At 31.7% G+C, this 26,034-nt stretch overlaps 1 protein-coding gene across 1 annotated transcript; it reads right to left on the bottom strand.

Annotated features, from left to right (window-relative positions):
• Nucleotides 1–122: 122 nt before the first annotated feature.
• Nucleotides 123–25,833, bottom strand: LOC146541566 (muscle, skeletal receptor tyrosine protein kinase-like). Its single transcript, XM_085188558.1, has 8 exons — nt 25,421–25,833; nt 5,129–5,210; nt 4,814–4,957; nt 4,130–4,224; nt 3,296–3,505; nt 2,898–3,120; nt 2,402–2,560; nt 123–2,082 (listed from the first exon to the last, which is right to left on the bottom strand). Exons 1-8 carry the CDS (start codon nt 25,472–25,474, stop codon nt 1,307–1,309), a joined length of 1,743 nt encoding a protein of 580 aa, XP_085044684.1. The 5' UTR covers nt 25,475–25,833; the 3' UTR covers nt 123–1,306.
• Nucleotides 25,834–26,034: the final 201 nt, after the last annotated feature.

Raw genomic sequence — 26,034 nt, 5'->3', positions numbered from 1 at the left:
TGAATTTTGTTATTTGTTTTAAAAAGTATAGTTTTATTTTAAGGCTTACCTTAATTTAAAAATATACTTTTCACAAATAACGTGTTACATATCTATTGTATAAGGGTTAAATAAAACAAATATTTCGTTTTTCTTACGTACGTGATCGTATTTTTTTTCAACATATAATTGACACACATATATGTCCACGTTAAACATGTTATTATAGAATTGGACTTAATTATTAAAAGTACAGACATGCATAAAATGAAGTAGTCTATCAAACCCAGATTATGCGATACATTAAGAATTAATCAGACGTTCAAGTAATGTATTTTTGTTTAATTTTAAGATAATCGTAAGAATTTATGAAATATAACATTCTGTCTAAAATACACAGTCTCAGTATAAAATATAACTGACATAGACAAATCTTAATTATTAAAAATATATATCCAAAATTGTAAATCCTACTTATGTACATCGCTTATTTTTAAAAATGTTCTATTTGGTTAGTCTATTCTTTTTATTCGTTTATTGGTTATCTATTTGAACTCCTGTGCTAATAATATTTTGGCAACAAAGGTTTTATATGGTTTTTAAGTAAACATACATAAATAAAATCAAAATATCTATCAAATGCATTATATATGTCTATAAAAAGCATTATTCATAAAAAAGTACACAATTCTATTATCCACTAACATAGCTTCAATTTTATTAAAAAATTGTCTTAATTCATACAAAATATTGTAGTTTTAAATATTACATTTCAAAAATATTTCAGCAGATTATAAATACTATCTATGTTCACCTACAACTGGCAATATATGTAATTCTCGTCTTAAAATTTACTATTAATGTACTTACTTTTCGTTACATTTACCATATTGGACTAAAACAAAGTTTATATAAATAAGTTAATATATATAGTAACATATTTACATACTTAAATAATATTTTTATTTATTATCGTGTACATACATTTTTGGTATTATAACATATGGCACAATACTTTTGTCTAAAGTTTATATAATATTATTTAGGGATACATCAACATAGACTTAAATTAATTAAAAGATAAAACATATATATATTGCTTAAATTCTAATCTATGCTTATATTATTTAAAAATATCACACTAAGTAGTTGAGTATTATTTCAGCACATTTCTTTCGTGTCAAAGATCTCAAAACAATAATGCTACGGTTTAGCATTCAAACTGTTCATTCTCTATTGGTGATAGGAATGTGAAGGCAGTTTGCCTGGCGGCAGCCAAGGGCGAGAAGCGTGGCACATATTGTGAACTTGGCGCCGGAGCTGGACGTCAAGTGTACTCTTCAACGTCTTCATCTTCACTGAAATCAGAGTCCGGATCCAGGTCTGGTAATGGTTTCAAATAGTCTACTGTAGTTGGAGGCGGATTTGGAACCAAATAACCTTCTGACTCCAAGGGGCCTGCTGGTGGACGAGGTAGCCTTATTTGTATACTAGATTCTCCAGTAGCTTGAGCAGTTTCCAATTTGGTGCATATTTGATCAAAGTCAATCCTTTCCCTGGGATCTATAGCCCAACAAGCTCTCATTAATTCACATGCGAATGGCGGACAATCTTCTGGAGGAACTAAAAGAATGCCACGTAATATTTTTTTTGTTGCCCCATAATTATTACAACCATAAAAAGGTTGCTTTCCTCGACTATAAATTTCCCACAACACAACCCCATATGACCAAACATCAGATTCGTGAGTGAATCTGGCATAGACAATACTTTCTGGAGACATCCAACGTACAGGCATAGGCCGTTCTCCACCCATTTTATAATAGTCACTAGTATAAACATCTCGAGACATTCCAAAATCTGCTATCTTAACGGCTAAATTAGTTCCAACTAAGCAGTTGCGCGCAGCCAGATCTCTGTGAACGAATCTTCTAGAAGCTAAGTATTGCATACCACGAGCTACTTGAAGAGCTACGTGTAATAGGGCGGATTCATCTAAAACAAGTTCAGACCGCTTTCCACCTCTTGACCCTCGTAGAACACCCGCTAAATCTCCCCATTCCATATATTCAAACACCATCCAGGGGCTAACATTTGTATCATCTGTAAAAATATAATGTTTATAATGTAAAAATTGAGTAAATGGGTAAATTAGCATTACTTTTGCACTAAAATGTGTGTGTTTTAGTTTATATAGCATAAAAGTAATTATTATTAATTATGTAGCTAAAGCGTGCGCGCGACACGCGACAACTTGTGAGTGCCTTCCCACTCCAAGAAATAAAATATTTAATATTTTTACTTCCTCGTTTTGGTAACGAGCCAAAGCGTGTTCCCAGGTTCCTTCTGCCTACCCTGCTATGTGTAGGATACAGTGTCAAACAAAAAAAAAAATAGCCATAGCTAATAAATAATGATTTACCTTTATATACAACTCCTATAAGAGTTAAAATGTTAGGATGCCGAAAAGCAGACATGATAGAGACTTCTCTTACAAAATCTTCTTCTGCACTTCGCCCAGCGCTCTCTTTTAATACTTTTATAGCTACCTCCTCTTCAGCACTGGTATTTCTAAGGACGCCTATAAAAATATTAGGTAATTAGAAATCTGAGGAGATCGGTCAATGAATATTTTACTATATTATGATACTTATTTTAATAATACAACAATCAAGAATTAAAAAAAATATTAATTGGTGAAACTAAATAAATTAAACTAATATAGGAATGGGGTACAAAATATTCCCATTAATATTTTAGTATATAGGTTTAGTATATAGGTATAGATAAAAGATAATAAATACATAATAAGATATAAATACATATCTTCCACTACATGCAACATATCTATAATCAATATTTAAGTGTTTAATACAGCTGAATTTTAAACAATTTAAGAAAAATATATCAATTTTTACCTTTATAAACTTTTCCAAAACAGCCTTCTCCTACTTCTTCTACGAATGTTAGCGCACTTCTCTCTAGAAGCGTCACTTGTGGTTCATTGGTTTTATTAGCTGGTAGCGGTATCGGTGAACCAGGCACTGTCAGCGGCACACCGAGTGTTCCAGCGCCACACACGCCGTACTGCGGGTTCGTTATATACCGTTCAGCAAGAAGAGGTTCTCCTGGCCGCACACGCTACAATCATAACGTATGCTAAGCAACGTATCTCCAAAGCAAGGAATAGACAATATCCCTATATAAATGTGGTTAAGGACCTTCGCTCTGTAGCAAGCATAAGCATGCAATTAAAAAAAATGTCAAGCAATAAATACATTCCATATCTATATTCCATGTCACACCTAACTCTTACCGGTTTGTCCTTTCTATCCACATTGCAAATGCGTTTTCTAAGGTAGAATACTATAAGAGAAACTAATATTAAGAGTACTCCGCAACCAGTCACAACGGCAACGAAGAGTGGTGCGCTCGTACTTGAGTAAATCCCAGATCCTAAGATAGTAGTATCGCTGATTGCTGTGGATTCGGCGATAATTTCGCTGCTCGAGAAAATGTTGGGCACCTGAAACAAATGTCACAAGTTAAATCAACTGCAACAATATTAACATTTTCCTAGTCCAAACACTACGGCAAAAATAATGTTAATACAAAAAATATGTTGTGGACTCAAAAAAAAATAAAGTGTGTTAAAGAGCTTTTTTTATAAATACTAGTATACAATTTTTCTATATTTTAAGTATAGTGATATATGTAATATATATGTACATATAAGTCTACTCGATGTCAATTTAAAAAATGATATCAAGAATGACAATATCATGAATATTTATGAGTTACGGTGGAAAAACACATTTCATTTATCCTGTACGTTATAGTACGTATAGTGTAGAACTCAAAATCAATACATACATTGATGAAATTTCGATGATAGCTTTTATATTATGTGTCGTTTACAAGCAAGTTGGAAATAAATTTGAAATTACTTTTCAAATCGAGTTAGGTTAGGTTATATGAAACAAAATTTAATAATAACATTGTTCAAAGCTAATGTAGACGTTTAAGCCTTAAAATACTATTTTGTAGATTAAATATTTTATGATGTTTACATATAAATAATGAGCGTGGCTGGAATCGTGTTAGATAAGAAGATACAAGATGATGTGTTAATGATGATGGATGGTCTCACTTGTGCGGTGGGCGGTGACGCTGGGTATCTGAGGTCGGTGGCGTTTGACGGTCGCGGCGGGATCACGTTGTGGATTGGTTTCCGTTGGAGTGGCACTGAAATAAAGTTTAAAAAGGATTAGCATTTTAAAAGTGGGTATTTATATTTATCGAATGAATATATTGAATTTCTTTTTCGGTACATATTTATAAAAATAACTTTTGAAGCTTTAATTTTGAAAAATACATGTTCAGAAATGCTTTTTAAAATAGCAAATTATGGCTGTACATTGAAGAAATTGAATTTTTAAATAATTTAACATAGCATAATAATGACAAAACAGTAATTAATACATCATATTTTTGTATACTCTTAAACATCTATATTGTAATGATAAAATATTCGCAAAAATTAAGGGCCAATTACCCTTCGAGTGATCTAAAGCACACGCTATCAAAATGCTACTTCAACAAGCAGCCCAAATCCATTCGCCAACAAGCCGTCAATTAACATGTTTTATCCACAGGAAATGTTCAAATTTTGACAATTTTGAGAATTGTTAACTTGTTCTTAGATATTGGGAACAAACTGAGTGTCTTAACACTAGGTTCCCTCTGCCTACTCTGCTATGTGCAGCATGAAGCTAACCTGAAGCTGATTTATTTTTTATTCTTAGATATTAATTCACGTAGTATTCATTCTTACCTATGCTTCTAGGACACGTCACTCCTTCTTTGGCAGGTTCTGCATTGGTTGTGCATACACAGTAGTGGGCAGTGGTATTATGTTGCACACAGGCAGCTTCTTCTCCACAAGATGAAGTTTCACATCCACCATAAATGAATTTTACTGTAAAAATTAACTACGAATTTTATTCTGAAATAACAACGGCGGATCAAACTAGCGATGTTTTCAGCGAATTTCTTTAGTTGCAACTTTGAATTTCTTTCGTTATTTATGCCATCTAATATATCTTAATAATAAGTACAATATAGAATGAGTTGATTGTAGGGTATTTACTTGTATTATTTTGTGATGTCTGTTTCGGTCGTGCTTCTTCCCTGGCTACTCTGGCTAACTTGTTAGGCTTTTCACGGGACACCTAAAACATAATTTTCACGTTGTTATCAACTAATATGCATTTATAAGTGGTTTTTGGTTATCATCGACAATAAAAAATAGATCTATAGGTGTATTTTGTTTTCTTAGATGCCATTCAGTCGAATAGAAAGAGATACATAGATTACCCCATAAAAGTGTACTTCATGTAAATTTGACGTACAACAAGAGCTTGTCATCCATAATAAACTAACGTTTTACAAAACATTCTCACTACTAATTATAATGTATTTCCATGCATATTAAATGTCACGCATATGCAAAATGGTAGAAACCTAAGTATCTCATGACTTTTAACTAAACCATATAGTTAGTTAACTGATTCTTGCTGTTTGCTGGTTCAAATGAGCAAATGCTAACTCACAAAAGCTTATTTGATATTCTAAAATGAACTTTCATAAAGATTATTATTTCGGACCTAAAATATTGAAAATGAATGAAAAATTCTTCTTTTATATTCTATTATGTAATTATTTTCATTGTAAAAAAAATTACATTGTAGTAAAATTTATTTTTAAATGGCCTACGTCAATAATTCAAATATAGGTATGTAGGATACTAAAGCGTAGGTACTCACTTATAAACCGCTTTAATAAAAGCCACGGTAAGTACTACACTAAGTAATAATAATATGAAATAATAACCCGAAATGCTTTAATGCTAATGTCATAATTATTGGCAGACTCAATTATTCACTCAAGCCGTGAGCTCAAGTCCAAACCGTAGCTCTAAACTCACAGAGAACCATCAAATCATCAAATTTTCTATGTAATAATTCTGTGTAATAAAAGACAATTAATCAAATATAACCAGTATAACTGCTGCATTTAATGTAACTATCCGAAAAAAGAAGTAATACCATACCAAATTGTATAAGTATTTTATGTTGAAATAAATGTAAAACTTTAAACATGTAACTTTATCTTCTACTTGTACGATTTATTTATTATATATACAAACAACGTGTGTACCAACATTCAAATAATGTAAATATAACGACTGTAACTTCATCTTAAACGTCTGATACGTTCGATGCAGTTATTTTGGACACCTTATCGTTCGCATGGCCACTCTGCTGCCTGGGGTTACGATAAATCAATAATATCATACCCATAAATGAGTTATTGATGTTTTATAGTTCTCGTTTCTAAGATATACTTCCACCTACTATATATATACACTACTATATAGGTACTATGCGTGATTACAAAACATATAAAATGTCTTCATACTAACATTCTGCCACGGGACAACGCCTACGAACGCGCCCAGATATGCATCTAAATATGTGAATTATTACACCATTAAAATATGTACAAGAAAGTAAATATTTTATTGAGCTTATTATAATAGGAATAAAATAGGTACAATCGATTTGTCATTCTATTGAAGAAAAAACATCAATATAGGTATTATTAATATCTTCCCAGATTTTTTATGTCATATTTGAAAAGAGCTTATCTTTTCATACAAATAAAAATTTATTCACTGTGCCACACGAAATATTTAAGTGTTTTAGTGTTATGTTAATGTTTCTAAAATGAGTATCTAAAAATTATATTTATTATTACCACTTTCCCGGTCAATTAAAATGTAATAAGATAACACCTTTGCAAATATTTGGTCTCTGAAATTTTGAAGAAAATATAGCATCATTTGCATTGTCACGTCGAAAGTATTAACGAGCGCATTAGAACACAAATTAATGTATTTATAATTAATACAGATTATACATATAAATTATAATATTTATTTTGTTTTTAACGTTATACAAAAAAAATGTACCTACATATATTTAACTACTAATGCATATCTACTTAACTAAAAATCCTAGACAATATGACAACTAAGTATGTATTACTTAGATAATATGAATTCAGAACAAGGGGAAAAACATTTTTTTTCTTATGCTATTAGAAAATGCATATAATCCAATAAATATTAACATTCTGTCATTCATATTTCATTCGTTTTTCTGTATTGTAAATTCCAGTCAATGTCATAAATATTGTAATTATAATTTGTTTGGACAAATACCCTACTAGTAATTAGTTACTAGACGATAAATATTTTATAATGTTTATCTATAATTATTAGAATAATATCATTATACTTAGAGTCAATGATAAGTATTATTGCAAACAGAATTTTGTGATATTTTTTTGAATTATGTCAATTTAAAACTTTTAAAAATAACATAGGTATTTGATAAAGTTTTGTAAAAATGCAAATAAAATATGATTTATGACAAACTGTGCAGTAACAATTTCCTGAACTAGCAATGTTCGAACGTAATCTAATATAACAAGTGGAACTAATCAAATTTCTAACTACCCGTGTACCTACATACATCATTTTGTCTCTCTATATTATCAAACTACAAACAATGCAAGCTGCAAATAAGCTCTGAATGGGAAATATGAACTTATGTACACGTAATTACAGTTTGGATAGCATATCGTTGTGTTTACTATGAAATTGTATTATTTGTCGCAAGTACATTGAATATGGAAGCGGCTGTAAATGAGGCAGGTTGTGTGTTTGATCCCCATTCCTATTATTAATTATATTAATTTCTTCGCACTGGCCTAGTTTTAAGACACTCCGTTTCCATTAAGATACTTCATTCGCCATTTTCCGCCGAATTCTAGAGGCGTTCACGTTGAGACTCGACATTAGAGTGAAGAAATGAAAATATTAAATATTGAATTTCCTTGAGTGGGAATCAAACCCACAATCTGTCGCGTTCAAAGTAACACACATGTGCCCCTTTGCCACGACTGGCCTCTGTGGTCTAATTTTTATCAAATGTATTATTGAATTATAGTTGTAATTAGTGTTACTTAAAAGTTTCAATGTCGAAAGGATTAACGTATGCCCGCCGGACTCTTAAACGATGCGTAATCTTAATACAATCGAAGCTTTATTAATATTACAAACTCTTTATATCTTTTTATGTTTAAAACACGGTTCGGTTCAATAAATAAATAATTTTTGAGGCGCTAAATGTACATTTTAAGAGTAAACTGCCACATATATTTCGTTTGAATATGATTATTTAAGAATCAAGATTCTTAATAGCATTTTCAAAGAAACACTAAATTACGAGCAATGCTTAAGTTTGTAATAACATCCACACTCTAATATTACAGTTGCACAATCAACGGGCTTTCATCTAACGGGCCCAGTTGAAGATTGAGGGTGCCTCATTGTGGTCGCAGTGAAATGTGATCGATTCGGAATAGAACCAGCTCAACGTCAACGCAAGACCGCATATGATGAGTCAAGATCCACCTCCTAGTCATTTTCATTGCAATTTGTGAAGATGGCTATTAATTTATCTATTTTTACTTTAATAAAATGGTAAAAAGATTGTGTCTGTTACATTGAATATTTTGCGAAAATAATATATGGTAAAATTCTAATAGAATACTAACTTATGATTTTTAAAATCTGGATTTGAATAACTTTTTCTTGTAACAACACCTACATCTTCTCTTGTTATGATCTTTAAAAGAAAACCAAATGGAAAATACGTACGTACGATTGCAGCATCATATGTATTGCTTATATTGAACTAAAAATTAGTGAGCCTAAAAATGTAAAGAAAAACACTAACTATTTATGTATAGGAACAAATAAGAAGTTACAAATATTTTTCTGTTTTGGTTTTCCAATGCAGCTGAATACACTATAACATTTCGTAAATATTTGATAGTAATTCTCATTTATAATAAGAGCGACCGTTTGAATAGTTCATAATTATAATTGCTTGATTCGTTGATTGATAGCTGTAGAATATCGAATTCCACAATACTGCCCAAAGGCGAATATCGCGCAAGGTAATATTACAACAATATGCTTAATAAAGTATGTAGTACCTAGGATTAAATAAAGGTTAATTGTAAATTGCTACCTTAGTTAAAACATATAGTAATAATAAGTGATATTTGATCATTGCTAATATTATATTACTTTGGATATATTGTATTTTAAAGAAGGTGGGTGAGGAAGGTGAAGGAGGTCTACATTCAGCAGTGGACGGCGATATGACGAGAGAGAGATAGGGTATATTAGTTAAGTCATTTTTTCGTCCTTTGACTTTATTCTTCCTTCATTGGCAAATATATCTAATGGTTTAATATTTATAGATTTAAATTTTCATTAAATTTAAAATATATATTTAGAATAATTAGACAATTACGTCTGTCTACCAACCTAGATATAAAGAAATATACTGAGAACATTAATTGTTGTTTACAAAAACTTCCACAAAAGCAATGTTGTAATAAAAATAAACTTAGAAAAGCATATATATAAAGATAACTTGTTGCTGACCTTTTCAAATATACTGATAACGTCCTTTCTCTTATCCCTATAAAGTTTGTTTTGTTCTCATTACATTTGTTAAGTTAAAAACTTCTTGGGTTTTTACGCTTTTAACTTAATAATAATAACTATTAATTAGAGTTACTAGCAAGAGAAATTCGCCTCTAATTAATGTCATAAAAAATAAATATTATTTGCATTGTAGCTTTTGTTTTATCAAATTTATTGGTATTTATAAATTAATTGGTATTATCTTCACATAAGCACACATGTACTCGTATATATATTAGTCTGTGCAGGAACGTTTCCCAAATATTTATAATACTCTTCCTAAGAATAATAATTTGATTATTGTTATATGTCATGTCAGAAAATTCTATGAATAGGAACAAAAGAAGTAGTCGGTAGGAAGGTACGTGTGTCCCGTAGGGGAGTGGGGGGTGCGTCAGCGGGCGCGGGCGCACCGTCTGTGTACACCTGGTGGAGCGCGGGCGCGGGCCGATCATTAAAAATGTTTATTTAAAAATCCAACCGCTTAGCGTCTGTCTGTTTTAAACGAGAATGAACAATTCTTGGGAATGAGTTATGTTTTATATCACCAAAATGACTTCCCAAATTAATGTCATATTTTTTCATATTATAAGGACACACACATAAACTACTTGTGTATTTTTATTAAGATGTGTTATTACTCACATAAATGATAATATAAAACTCTCTTTGTACAATCAATGAAGTAATTGTCTCAATAAATTAGTAGGACATTTTACATGTGAGTTTACAACACAAAAGCCCTCACTATATTTTTAATTTATGATTTCATATATATCTCTCAACGATATTCGTTGCATATTTAAAACCTTTTAACAGTACGTATAGACGATGTTTCGCTAACGATAGATTGTTTACAGCCGTAATATTATCATTACATCTTCGCTGACTGATTCACATTTTTTAAAAGTTTTTAAACTCTATAGCTAACATTAGCTATGTAAATATAATGTAAATACATGAACGAGGGCCGCAACGACACACAAGTTTGAGATCCTCACGTCTTATGTGGGGACAGCTTTCAGTTGTTTATTCAACAATAAAGGCGCCTATAGCGCACTAAACTATGACATAAAAAGTTTAAAAACCTCTCAGTAGATCAAACAAGCTGAGCAGTGTCGGTCGGCAGACGGCGTGGTGTTGGGTTACAGGCGGCGGGTCACATTTGTCCCAAATAATAAACACCAGATTGGTGTCAAAAACGAACACTCTTTATTATCTCATCAACCCGTAAACTCGTAATTGTGAGCGGCTTAGATTTGATGAGCTTTTCATTTTAATATATACATATGTCATGAAGTGTAATCAGTAATTAATTTCATGTTCTACATATTGTATTTCTTTATTTTATTACCTATTATAAAATAATAATTATACTTTTCAAGAGGCCAATCGTGGCGTAAGGGCACAAAGTGTGACTATACACCGACTGGTTGTGGGTTCGATCCCCACTCGAGGAAATCAAATATTTATTTGAAAATTTATATTTCCATTTATTCGCTTTGTTATCGAGGTAAGAGCCGCCGTTGAGCTCTGCCACTCAACACGCAATGCTTCCAGAATAGGGCCAGTGAACGCTACGTTCTCTCTGCCTACCCTGCTGTGTGCGGGATACAGCGTGAAGCTAATTTAATTTATTTTCTTTAACTTTCCAATGTTTAATTGTGTATTGTGGTTAGCAGAATGGCTTATACGAGTTTGTGTTGCAATAAAACTTCGTTGGGATTATTTTGGTATTGTCCTGATTTCTCTTAACGTTATTTTGGTAATCGATGTTTGCTCTACGCCAATTTGTGCTAATTTACCAACTCTATATTATTCTCTATAGTGTAGTGCCCTAGTTCTGAATTAATTTGATACGTGCAGCGCGTAAAATTATTAATAGATTATCTACATTTATGTAATGAATTTAAATTTTCCAAATTTACGGTAAAATTAATAACTAGATTTTTTATTGATTGCCAATTAGAATAATTTGTTCTAAATATATTGCAGTAATAAAATATTGTAAAAGAAAAACATGCTCTTCTATACCAAGTGATAAAAGTGCTAAGAGTATAGTTTAGTCGGAGCTATAAATCGTATGAGCCTAAACTCGAATGGTTTACTAGTAAGTATAACCTCTGAGGAGTTCCATTATACAAGTCCTGGCTCCATCTTCACACCAGCTTGTTCATACCATAATATTGTATTGTCACCTAAGCTACGCATAACTCCGATTCAAATTCAAATTAATTAGTTACAGCTTCACTTATTAAAAGCATTTTAAAAATATATTTAATTACAATAAAGACTTTTACGTTACAAGCATTTTGCTTGTACGTATATAGGTAGGTATGTATAAGGAAGTTTGCCTTTGCACTGAGAGAAAGCGTTGGCTAGGCGCGAGGATGCACAATGTGATTTATTAACGTATCGGCTTACAAATACACGTCTGCAACAAAATTATGCTCATTTGAAATTCAAGTACCAGTACCAGTACACCCAGTGAGGGCCAGTGTCCATTATAATGCCTCATAAAAACCTCGAGGCTCACATTCTTGTGCATTTCGTCATTTTGTTCATTAGTTCTATTGGTGATGGTATTTTTGGTATGGGTATTTTGAAATAGTATCAATTACGCACACAGTTTAATTGCAATTATTTATAATTTTAGCAGTAAAAAGGTATTTGTTAAATTACAATAACTACTACTACTAGGCACAGGGGTGTAACGCGAGGGTTGTGGGTTCGATCCCCAGTCAAGGAAGTGAAATATTTATTTACGTTTATATTTCCATTTCTTCGCTCTGGTGTCGAGGCAAAGCGTGGCGTTGAGTTCTGCCACGCAATGCCCACTTTCTGCCTAATTCTGGAAATTCGGTAGAAAGTGGGGAACAGAGTGTCTTAACACTAGGTTCTCTCTGCTCACTCTGCAGTATGCGGGATACAGCGTGAAGCTGATTTATTCAATAACTGCTAAAAGAAATGGATTTTTTAAATTGTTTCTAAGTTTATACAAAAAGTTTATTCTGAGACAGGGATTGTATTGAGCAGCGAAGTCTGCAAGTTGCAACCTACTTTTTTAGATAATATATGCAGGTCGAATATATACATTATTGATACAAATATACTTTGAATATATTTCTTTTGTCTTATTCAAACTGTGAAAAATGTAAATGCAAAAAAAAAAACAAAATGTATATATATATTGGTATAGTAAATTATTACTGATCGCTGTCTAAACGTAAAGGTTATAAGAGAAAATCTAAAAACTGGCAACACTAAACAAAAGTTTTAAAATTTTTATCTGTTTGTCTGTCCGTTTGTGTCTTTAAAATGATAATGTCATTAGAACAGGAAATTAAATCAGATTAGTAAGCAAAATAATGGTAAAGTTCAAGCGGGCGAAGCCACGAATGGGTAAATAGTAGAAAATAACAAGCAAAAGTATATAATACATACTATCCTTTTCTCTATAAATTCAAAAACAAATATATTTAGACACTGAAAAGGAAATATAAAATAAGACTACCCACTTCAATATGTAAGTGATCATTTGCAATCTTGTCTCCCAAAGTATTTTTATCCTCGGTTACCAGTAGCGATTTCGAGCTGTTATCACAATGTATCATATCATAAGCGGGCGTCGGGCCTTAATACGGAAGTGCGCATTTGGAACATGTGAATTGGTGGATAGGTGACTTCAACTTCGGAAATGCGTCGGTTATTGACCGACATAGAGTTATCTTTGTCTGGTTGAAGGGTCAGGGGCGGGAGTTATATACAAGAAATAATATAATCATAATTATTAAAGATTATTATATGCACGTACGTAAATATTGGCTTTATTATAGAATTATGGAGCTTCGTTCTCCACCAGTGTCTTAACACCAGGTTCCAGGGGAAACCATAAGTAGAGGGAACCATAGGTAGGGACCCCTACTCTGCAGTATGTGGGATACACCGAGAAGCTGATTTATTATAGAATCATTAAATTAAATAATATAACATTGCACCATTACGCAACTCCCTCTCTTGCTAGACGCATTTCTATGATTACACTCGAGATTCCGCTATATTTGATCGTGATTATTGGTCATAAGTCAAATACAATCACTAAGAGCCCATCAGAACTAATCTCCACATTCGTGAATGAGCACAAGCAATGCAAACAAATACGCTGCTATTTCTTTTGATATAAGTATGTTGATTGGTAATCCATAAAGAATTCTTATTTAACAATGCTTTTATAAAAATAAAATCATAATATAAATTATACACAAATTCTTTAAAGTTCATGACTGCAAGAGTTTCTTTTTAATAATATTTCAGTCTGTAATATAAGCAAAAATGAAATTTGAGAGTATTATTTCGGAAAGTAGGAATATATGAAAGGAGCAGTGGTAGGAAATTAAATGAATAAAAAAACCGAATAAGTATGAATCGGGCTCGCCCACCGAGGGTTCCGTACAAAAATTGGCGGTCTCGAACTTTTTCTAAAATTCAAGATAAGCTTACCCAGAGCCCTTTCATCTGATACCCAATTTGAACTAGCGGCTTGATATCTCCAAGCGTTCCCGAGGTAAAAGCTTTTGACAGACAGACAGACGGACAACAAAGTAAACTTATATATGGGTTCCTTTTTTTCTTAAAAAGTACGGAATCCTAAAAAGGAGTCAGTTTTTAACCGACTCCTATTGATCGCTTTTCCGAGTAAATGTCAATTATTTTAAAGTTTCACTTAATTCTTATATGATATATGCCTAGGTGTAATAATAAAGCATTGTTTTCTTAAACTTTTGTTCGTATCATTTCTCGGGAGAAGTCTTTTATAATCCATATTATATAAATTAAATCGTAGCAATCTACTATTATATACCACGAAAAATAAGTTTATATACACATATTGAAAAACTTGTATTTTATTTTTATAAAAAATATAATTTTCTTTATTCAACATGTACGGAATATAGAGACTGACATGATTACCCTAATTCGATTGAAATCTATCTTGATTGATAACTAAGACGCAATCTTTTACGTGACGTTGTTTTACCATTGGATAAGAGTAGAGAAATATATGGAAAAACGTATTCGCCATAAATCGTTTAAAATGTTAATTGTGTTTTAATACATGTTTCTCTTCTTATATAATATAATTGATAAAAAACATAGTCACTGACTGATATTACGAAAAGTATTAGATATTTAGTATAATATAGATTTTCCCTCACCAAACGTCACAGGAAATAAATAAAGAAATTAATAAGCAAATAGTACATATAGGTATGGATTGTAATTGTTTATTTATAATTTTAAATCGAATGTATTAAATTTTTTGCTTATTTCAAAAATGAAGTAGGTACCTATCTACAGCAGTATTTATTATTTACATCATCCAATGTACATAAACTATTACAAATCAGAATAAATAACAATTTCCCAGAAGATATTTTCATAGTATTACGTAGTCGACAGAAATAATTTTAATTGGAAATTTTTCTACCTACTATAGTTGCTATCGGGTAGAACGAATTTTAGCAAATAACAAATTTAATAAAATATTTATATTATCAGAAATGATTGAACCGGCGTAAGTGGCTATGTATCAAAGTGTATTCCTATTCGCACTCGTATGTGAGAGCTATAGGCCGCGCGGACGTGGGCTGCTCCTCTTCGCTCGTACAAAAACGCAACTCGCCCTTGAGCCGCCCGCTCCTGTTTATTCGAATGTCGTCTAGCACTTAACGCCATAGATATTGATTATTTTTGCACCATACACTTATTCTTATAGTCGAAGATATAAAAATGTTATTTTAATAATGCAAAAGAAACGTATCGATCTTTCATAATTTTAGCATTTTAATAATTTACTAACCTTCATCAGCGGCTTCGTCCTCATGGTTAAGTAGAAAAAACCGGACAAGCGCAAGTCGGGCTCGATCACCGAGGGTTCCGTACAAAAATTAGAGATCTCTTTTTATGTAATTCAAGCTTAGCAGCCAGAGATCCTGACCACCATCCATCTACCATCCAAACCATCCACCATCCACCATCCATCCACCATCCATCTACCATCCTAATACCTCACTTGAATTGAGAGGTTTTAGGATTTGGTTTGGCTAAATCGGAACAATTAATGTCATGTTATAAGTAAAGTTGTAATTGATAAATGAACTCTCTATCACAAAAATATATATTTTAATTTCAATCTTTAACGATAACTAAATATAAATAAAGAATTTGCGCTTACACAAATGTCTTATCTACGCAATGTACTCATCGAGTATTGTGAAAGAAAAACGTAGAAATTCTGCATTTTATCCGTATAAGGCGAAGTAGAGGCAGGCGGCTTATGGAAACGGCTTATGGAAATTTTATTGAAAATGTAAAGTTACATATATGTCTAATATATTCAAGCAATATATAGTAGATCTTGAGCTTTTGCTGCTACAATAAATGAAATTCCTGTTGGCTCTACTTTATAGTAGTGAACTTTCAGTATGTAAGATGGTCTCTGGGAAAATAATATAAGTACACTATATATTATATACTAGCGTTTTGTATGGAAACATTTCAAAATTTAAACGTTATCAACATTATTCGTTTGGCGGTCGTCCGAACTCTTGACCTTTTTGCTGATATCACTAAAAATTAACGAATTATTACTAATGGTGGCAAAAGTTAACAATGTTATTACAATATAATATGAGGAAAGGTGTTATTTACGTATTTATTTTCTGTAATAAAAAATATTAGTAAAATTAACTTCATTATAGTAACATTTTTCTCTCAGGAATCGATTACGAATCGTTTTGTGTATTTATTTATTTTTTATCTTCCCGCATTTAGCAGGGTAAGCAGAGGGGTCCTGGGAACCTACTCATAGTATTAAATTACTCCATTGCCATTAAAACTCTTCCGTTACCCACTTTCCGTCAAACTCTACAGGAACTTTTACTACTTATGAGAGAGAAGAAATAAAATATTTAATATTCATTCTCTCGTGGAAATCGAACCCAAAACTATCATGTTTATAGTCACACTCCTGTGCCACCGATCCACGACGACCTCTTTAGGATTTATTCTATATAGCAAGTAAAAATAAGAAACAATATAGCACTTTATTCCAAATGCTGTAGTATTTCATATTGTTATGATTAATATTTTTTCTTTTAATACACTGTGCAAAAAAGCTGTGTGACAAAGGTGTAATTGATGTGAAGGGTTCCTGAACGGGCCCCTTCGATGTATTCGGTCTGCACGTCACCCAGTTATCACTTGATTTATTGATAAGGTTCCTCTCTTTATCGCTGGTAAATTTATCATATTCGCTTTTTTTGTATTGTTTTTAATTTGAAAAGTTTACAAGAAGTAAGCAGACACATTATTTTTTAATATATTCTTCTTTATGTTGAATATTCGGATATTTTTATTAGGAAATCGCATATTTTTATTACTGATATTAAAAAATAATAAAGTTTAACAAAATATTTACGACAAAAAAAAAATTGTGTGAGATGATGTTTTGACGTGGATCTTGCATACATAATTCATATAATAAAAAAGTAATTTGACTTAGCTTCAAATTATTATTTTTTATCTGTTCTTTTGTTTTTTTGTAATTTTCGTTATTAATGTAAATTTCGCTTGAAGTAGAGTACATATTTTGTATTTATTATTAGATATTTCTTGTGTTTATTAAAACGTTCTTTATACGATAATTTAAAAAGTAGATTCATAGTTGTACAAGACTTTTACAAGACTGTTAGAAGGTTAGTTATTATTAACCATCAACGTATAAATCATACGAATTATATCAAAACATTATATTGCAATCTGGAGCACAAGAAAAAGCTTATCTCCTCATCAATTAATAAACGGTCGAGGTGGTCCAACCGTACATAATGAAGGATTGATCGGCATTACTTAATTAATGGCTTTAGTAAAGTAAAATGTACCGCAGTCGATATTTATTTGCATTTGAGTTCAACTGAGAATTCTTTGGTGAGATGGGCGGGCGGGGACCTGGTAGATAGCGAGGTCACGTTCTGAGATAAAACGCGAGATAACGCCGACATCTTCACTCTACAATTGTTTTACTTAGCCCTTACACTTGTTGATGTAGAGGACGTTGGCTGTGTGATAAAAGTAACAATAATAAAGAAAGCCCAATCCATTTAAAGAAGATAAATTATTATGTTTTTTATGTATATATAATAGTATGTTAAAATAAATCTATTAATATATTTAGTGAGGCCTGGTTGGTTGGTGACTGATTGTGGGTTCGATCCCCACTCGAGCTAATGAAATATTTATTTTTAAAAAATATATTTTCATTTCCTTCGCTGGTGCCAAGGCAAAGTGCGGCGTAGAGTTCCGCCACTCAACATGCAACGCCTCCAGAATCCGGCGGAAAGTAAAGAAGTGTCTTAACACTAGGTTCCCTCTGCCTATCCTGCTGTGAGGGGGATACAGCGTGAAGATGATTTAATGTTTCATATATCATTGTCGAAATACGAGTAGAAATTCATTACCGACTTAATAAAAAGTTATAGATATCTTGAACAAGTAGTCTTTGTTATCTTCAGTGATGTCTTTTTAGGTAGTGACACGCCATCAATAAAAACCAAAAGCGTGGGCCCGTCATGCCCACCACACTAAGATAATACAGTATAATATGCCTATTTATCATATTGTTACCAGAGAGACTGGTATTTCTAAAGAAAAAAGTGTAATTTGTAAAAGATTCTCTGGTTTCCTCGTCGACGCAAGAATAGAAAGAGGTTATGAATTGTTTTAACCCCAAGGTCAAAGTTATTTATGAAGTGAAATATTGGATTTCTAAAGTGTGATTAAGATAATACTTAAGATGTGTTTGGAGATGACATCTTGATCGATTTTAATTTGTTAATCATAATTGCCCACGCAATTTTTTAAAATTTATTTCTTAATTTCTCTGCCAAGGGTTCCGTATCAATTTCATGATTATAGTAGGTTAACGGGAAGTACAACTTATAAAATTTGATAAACTTAATTATACGGGCTTATACACTAATTTCATATGAAATTAATTACAAATATTAGTTGTTTTAGCGTCACGCTGTATCCCGCACATAACAGGCTAGACAGAGGGAATCTAGTGTTAAGACCCTCTGTTCTACATTTTCCGCCGAATTCTGGAAGCATTGCGTGTTGACTGGTATAACTTAACGCCGCGCTCTACCTTGACACGACAGAGCTACGAAATAAAACGTATGTGTACGAAACCCTAAAATTGATTTTGAATTTATAAATTATAATAGAGAGTTTCATTGTTATCCGCGATGATTGTTAGCTTATTTAAGTAAACTCGGAGACCAAATTTTTCTCCTTTTTTCCCGTTCTAGTAACATATCAATGTTGGGATGTGTGTGTGTCTGGGATCTAACTGAGCACTATTAAATTTTGGGAGTACCGCCACTGAACAGGAGGGATGCGGCTATAAACAAAAGTAAAGAAGGTTACGAGAATCAATTCAATATACAGACGGAATTATTTATTAAGTGCAAATATATGTAAAATTATTTATATTGGCAAAACCATACATAAAAATATTTATCAGGTTTTAAAATTACATACAATTCATACTAGAGTCTTACTGGTGATGGTTATAGAATTTATACGTTCAGTCATTTATTAGGAACGCAGTATTACTTAAGATCGGTGATTATAGTGATTTATAGTTGTGAAGTACGAAGGACTTCTGTGGACGCATATCTATGATTTATACCTGACTCTATTCTTTTGATTGATAGTATAGTACATACAAAACTTTTAATTAATTGTTACTACGATAATACTATTTTATCATCATCATCATCATCAGCCTGTCCTCGTCCATTGCTGGACATAGGCCTCTCCAATGGCACGCCACTGAGCTGTTATATTTTACATACTTAATTTAATTGAACTGTTTTTAATATAATTTATGGAACTCGATGTATTTTTTTTTATTTTAATACGTTAGCTCTTAATAATCGGTACTTGTTGGTAGTTTTCTTGAAATAAAGTAGGTATAAATGTAGAACATGCATTTTCTTACAGATAAGAAAATGTTTAGTACAATATTTTTTTACTATAGTTATTTTGTTAAAGACCACGTATGCGGAGAGCAGAGGCACATCTTCTGACTGTAAATACGGTTATGGTTCGATTCCCGCTTGGGAAAATGATAATAGTATTCACATTTATTTGTTCTGGTAAGAAGAGACAGCGCTGTGTGGAGTCCTATCATTCGAAATGCAAAAGCTTGAGGCAGAGAACCAATAACTTTTTATATAATTAACATGTATTGCTTTGTTGGCCTAATCTAATGCTTTAAATACCACACAGAAATCACAAAGATTAATTTAACAACTTCTCCACTGCACTAAGGTGATGTAGTTTACTTTTTAGTTCTAGAAAACATATACTGTATAATATTGTAACATATACTGATAATAATAGTAGTTTATTTAAATACCTAACCTAAGCTAAGTATAACTGGGGAGGAAGGAAAACAAAATTTATCATATGAAATGATCATTGTTGAGCAACCGTTGAGTTTCTTTCTGGCTATTCACAGCCATGTCTTCTCACCGGCTGCACGATAATAGGTTTTCTCGAATTTGAATAATGTTAATATTTGTTTTTAATGACTAATTTAACATATATACATACATACATAGCTTCACGTTTTATGCCTAGCGGGGTGGTCAGAGAGAACGGAGCGCCAAACGCTACGGTCTCTACATGCTTCTTTCGCCTCGTCCACTGTCATCAACCTCTTGATACATGCCGTCCGGGGGATACTCATGCTTTTTACGTGACCTTCCTCCAGTATAAATAATAAGTAAATATTTAACTATGCATTATTTCACTTGGCCTTAAGTCATCTAATAATAATTTGTTTAAATCAACAAAGTAAGCCGTGAGAATGAAATCTGAACATAAAACATGTTTTTTTCATTGATTCAATCAATCGATCAATCAAGTGATATAAGATCATAGAAAGGTAGTTCTGCCATATATGGGGGCTTTGTGCGACCAGACAAAAAATACTGCTGGCATATACCCAATGCTTGACAGCACATGGCGTGTCACTTTAAGCCAATGAACTTTTAACAGTTATATAATATGGATTAAATTTCAAATCTTTGTAAAATTATACCTTACTTAATTGTTCTAAATACTATAAAAAAAGAGCAAGGAAAAAAATTGTCAACTTGATAAAATTAAAGATTCTGAAAATTGCTTTACAGAGTTTTAATTTTCCTTTAATTAATTTAACTAGTAATACCAAGTACAATTATGAACGTCAAGTGCTTAGTTAGCTTCTCAACTATTCAATTTACTTGGAGACTTCAGACTATACGAACTCAACGTAAAGACGGAGAGATATACACAAAAAATATTGTTGTAACTTTATGGCTGTTTTACAATCCAAATGTGGCATGCTCAAAACTATAAATTTATTTACATTCAAAGAACACCGCAATAAGATCGCATCACGCTCCGCAAGTTAGTGCCCAATAAATTATTCTAAATCGTGCTTTGACTGCACTTCGTTGATAACATTACTTGTGTTTAGCGGTGATGGTGTTATGTTTCGGTTTCGCTTGGGGCCGTCGTGGTGTAGCCCCATAAGGGTGTGACTGTAACGCGACGGTTTTGGGTTCGATCCCCACTCGAGGAAATGAAATATTTATTTACGTTTATATTTATATTTCTTCGCTCTGGTGTCGAGGCAAAGGCGCGGCGTTGTACTGCCACTCAACACGCAATGCCTCCAGAATTCGGCAGAAAGTGGGGAACGGAGTGTCTTAATACTAGGTTCTCTCTGCCTAGCCTGCTGTGTGCAGGATACAGCGTGAAGCTGATTTTTTTAATTTTAATTTTGTTAAACCTATTGAGAAAATTCTATATCTCAAAGTGAGTGTATTGTCTTAAAGTGTGTTTAAATTTTATACATTTTATTAAGTAGAGAAGAGTATCTTAGAGAATATAGGATAGGGTAAACATAATAAAAATAATAGCAAGCCACATACTCCCTTCGTCCCATATTATATGACAACGACATTCTTTAACTAAACCTCAACTTACATTATTAAAGTTATATTTTAAAATTTTCTTCTATTGCCATTTCTTCTATTTCTATTCGATAGATAAATACCGTTGGTGTACAACACCAAATTAAATTTTTCAATTTTCTAAAATAAAATATCAATTTTCTGTAAAAGGATAAATAGATACCTTTAGTAACATTGCCTTGGCTGGTGCAATCCTTTAAAAGCTAGATTCTTTTAATATTTACAGAGCTTTCATCTTATACAATATTTTTATTAAAAAAAATGGAAGAAAATATTTCATTCTGCCGAACGATTTTAAATTTTTTTTTCATTTAGACATGCATTTCTGAATCCTTTTGTGAAATTATACTTTTATGTATTTTTGCTTACGAAATGAATATCGATGGCCTCATTTTGAAAAATAAAGACGTAAGTAAATAAATATTGGCATTCGGTACACACATTCGAAAGTTTAACAATATTATAATACGCTTTATATCTTTTTCAATACATATCTTGTATTACATACGAACATTTTATTACATCTCTGTTCGAAAACATTGAATGTTACAACACTGACATGTATATTTAGGCAATTGAATTGATATTAATCGGATATATTTTGTATGATTCTGAATAAATACATAGTAGAGTGGCAATGAGATTGTTGGTCGTTTACAATACGGTACTAGAATACACGTGTTAATTTTTATTCATTTTATTCATTACTAAGTATTTTTGAAAAATATTTTTTTATGTAAACAAAATTATTATAATTAATACATATCCAGATAAACTTGCCAACTATGATACGAATTAAAAATATATATAAATAAAAATTCTAGTAGAGCCTTACATCTCCTTACATATTGTTTGTCAATTATATTGAAAGTACACACATTTTTCTCTATTATAAGAAGGTTAAAGAGTCTTTAAGTTAATACCAGTTATATTTAAAAAAAATAGATCACCTTAATAAATGTTAATAGAATTAAGTGATTAATAATCGTTTAACACTGGCAGGCAGTGTTTGACTGTTTGCATTAAGAGTAGATTTTTTAAATTTTCCGTAGGTAAGTATTTGTGCTAATCACGACGTCCTGTATACGGCAAACCCTCCTCCTGTGTATTGGTGATACAGTTCTTGTGCATAGTTATTATACTTTTTTCTGTATATTTATGGAAAACAGATCAGATCTCACCGCTATACACTTTTCGTCAAAATTCGAAACACGCGGCTGAATCTACGCATTTTCTTATACTAATTAACGGTAAACTGAAAATAACTTAACTATATTCCTTAATTCATTTGAATGAGAATCGAATCCGCTATATTCACATTTACATACACTGTCCGTGCCATTACGCTTCCACCAACTAAGGTACCTACATGCACCTATATTTACACATAATTTGTTTATTTACTATATGCATGTAAATTACAATTAAATGAAAAAAATAATTGAGTTTCATATAGTTATTGAAAATAATTATAATATCAAGAGGTTGGAAAATTACACGGTTTATCACGGGTACATGAGTGTAAGTCTATACTTAGCTGTCTTATAACATGTTATTAGGACCCACATCCGAATCATTGAATATGTGCATATATTTATGGTTCACATCAGTAGCTCTCCGTGAGACACCAGAGGCGAGTTACTGGTCATTTGTTTCTTAATATTATGTCTGTTTCCAATCCGTCGCAGTGGATAAAGAAAACTCAGTGATATATCATTGTGTTTCATTATTTGCTTATGTCACTAAAATTATGAAATCACTATTTGTGCAGCTCTGATGTCGATTTAACTGAACTTTAAACTTTGTCCGCGTCATCGTCATCACACTTGCATTGGGAAAATGATATTGCTTTATTCTTTTTTAAAATCATATTTCAAGATATTTTCAAATTTGTTCGGGTAGAAAGATAAAGATCGGTGTAGAATTTCACCACTTAACATGCAATGCTGGCTTCTCTCTGCCATCCTACAATTTGCGGGATAGGATATTAATTACTAATAAGTAACTAGTGATGTCCGCTTCCATCTGCAGACTTCCATCCATCTTACTTCGCACTGCAAATTTCTAATATAAAATTGTTTCTAATATAAAATTGTTAAAATTGATTAAAAAATAGCTCTACAATTTTTCCCTCATAACAGGATAAGCAGAGAAAACCTAGCACTCACCATTTTCCGTCGAATTTTGGCGACATTGTGTGTCAAATGGCATAATTCAATGCAACGTTTCATCGGCAAGAGTAGGAAAATAATAATAATATCAATATAAGCATTCTTCTGATTGAATTTCCACTGCGCCACTACGGCCTCATATTTAAAAAATGGTATTTAAAAAGTCATTAACAAGAAGCTACTAGAAAACATTTGTTAAATGTAAAATAAGTAACAATTTAGACATAGCAGGAAGTCAGGAACAATTATATAATATACTACCGACTAGCTCGCAGCTTCGCCCGCTTCAATTCTGTAATTATTGATTTACTACTCTGCATTATTTTTGTTTTCTAATAATAAACCAATATTGAAAAGTAAGCATCATTCTTTAAAATGAAGTAACTTTTTTTTATTTATGAACTGATTGAAATAAATTTAATACCGAGTGTTAAGGAGAGTTTGCAAAAACAAAAGTGAAAATTTAAAAAAATATTGTTATTGGTTCTATTAAATTCCATCAATATATTTTTTTCTTATATATATTCTTTAAATATAATATACAGAAACCGATCCGTTTACGATTTTATTATAAGTATAGATACTGTATTGGAATATATATAAATGAGGCCGTTGGTACATTGTGGAACAGAGTCTGACTGTAAATGCAATTTGGAAGTTTGGTTGGATTCCCACCACGGGAGAACGAATTATTTTCACTTCGTCGCTCTTCTACGAAAGGAAAGCTCGTCACTCAGTTCCACCATTGAACATGAAATTGCAATGATCTCAAATGATCTCGAAAATTGGGGGGTTCCCTCTACCTATCCCGTCTACCCGTCCCGTCTTTGTAGACTTTACCAATATAAAAGTAAACATATCATTACTTCAGTGTTTTTCTTTTATTATCACGTATTTTATTATTTGAACTTTGGATGGCAGCTAATAATGATATGAGACAATATTTCGAAGACAATATATTAGGTATATAAAAGTTTATATTAATATTTTATTTGCATAATCTTTTATTAATATAAATATATTAATTATAATTTTCAGTCAAAGATAGTCCAACAACGCTATGATAGAGTCTTGTTTTTACTTTTTAAAGTACGAATCAATAGAAATAAAAAAAATATCTCACTTAGTACGAAAAAAATATATATCTAAATTATTTTATCTCGCTAGATTACGACGTGCATTATTTTTTATTTATATAATTTTAATAATAAACGTTATATATACATATATTAATATTGATAACAGTGAATTGTCGTGAACTTTATACAGATATGTATAATATATGTTTATGTTAATATTCAAAACAAATTAGTTACAAACTATTAAATTTTAATTTGACTGCCATTAGTATATTATTAATGACAAATTTTAACTTATTATTAAAATCTGATTATTGCTCTTAGAAATATTTTTTGATAGAGCTCCTATTAGATTTTATAAGTATAAACTTTTATTGCACGTTTCGCCATTTTCTTTCATATATTTGAATTAAACAATTTTAATTGAGCTTATTGATAACCATGAAAAATTTTCTATATCATTAAACTTACCTTTCGTTTTCTCTTCGAAACATCAAAATTAGGTACTTGATTTTTCTTCCCCATTTTATAATTGTTTACGATAGATTCGAACTTATATACTACACATGTCAACACCGACAATATCAAACAAGTCAAATTTCACTGTCTTTTAACACTAGTGTATTTTATATCACTAATAATATAAACAAAAAATCTTGATTATATAGAATATAGATAATTACAAAAGTTTTTCATGACTCTGAACACTTCACTACGATTGAACACAGTAGCATGGATCCAAAAAACGAATGGCAGAGGCATATTACGTGAAAAAACGTGAAATGATAACTGAAAAGTTCACGTCTCGTAGTACGTAGAGCGGGAAGCGTGAGGCGTCTCGCTGTAGTCCCATACGGTGTCGGAGTGGGCATCCTTCACTCCCGCCTCCGGCTCCGGGCAGCGGGCACTAGCCGCGTCCCGCCGCACCTCCCGCCTACTTAGTTCATTCAAATAGATCACTTTATTTACCCTTCTCATCCTAATTGCCCCTCACTAATACGTTTGCTTGTTGAAAGATCGGTAATAATCTTTTTTTTATCGAATGTCATAAATTTGCTGATTATATATTTGCGAAAAGCATATTT

This window comes from Heliconius melpomene, chromosome 1 (genome assembly GCF_056956725.1).
Source record: "Heliconius melpomene rosina isolate 202511_hmr_F chromosome 1, ASM5695672v1, whole genome shotgun sequence".
NCBI lineage: Eukaryota > Metazoa > Arthropoda > Insecta > Lepidoptera > Nymphalidae > Heliconius > Heliconius melpomene.
This window is presented reverse-complemented; position numbering and strand designations above follow the sequence as displayed.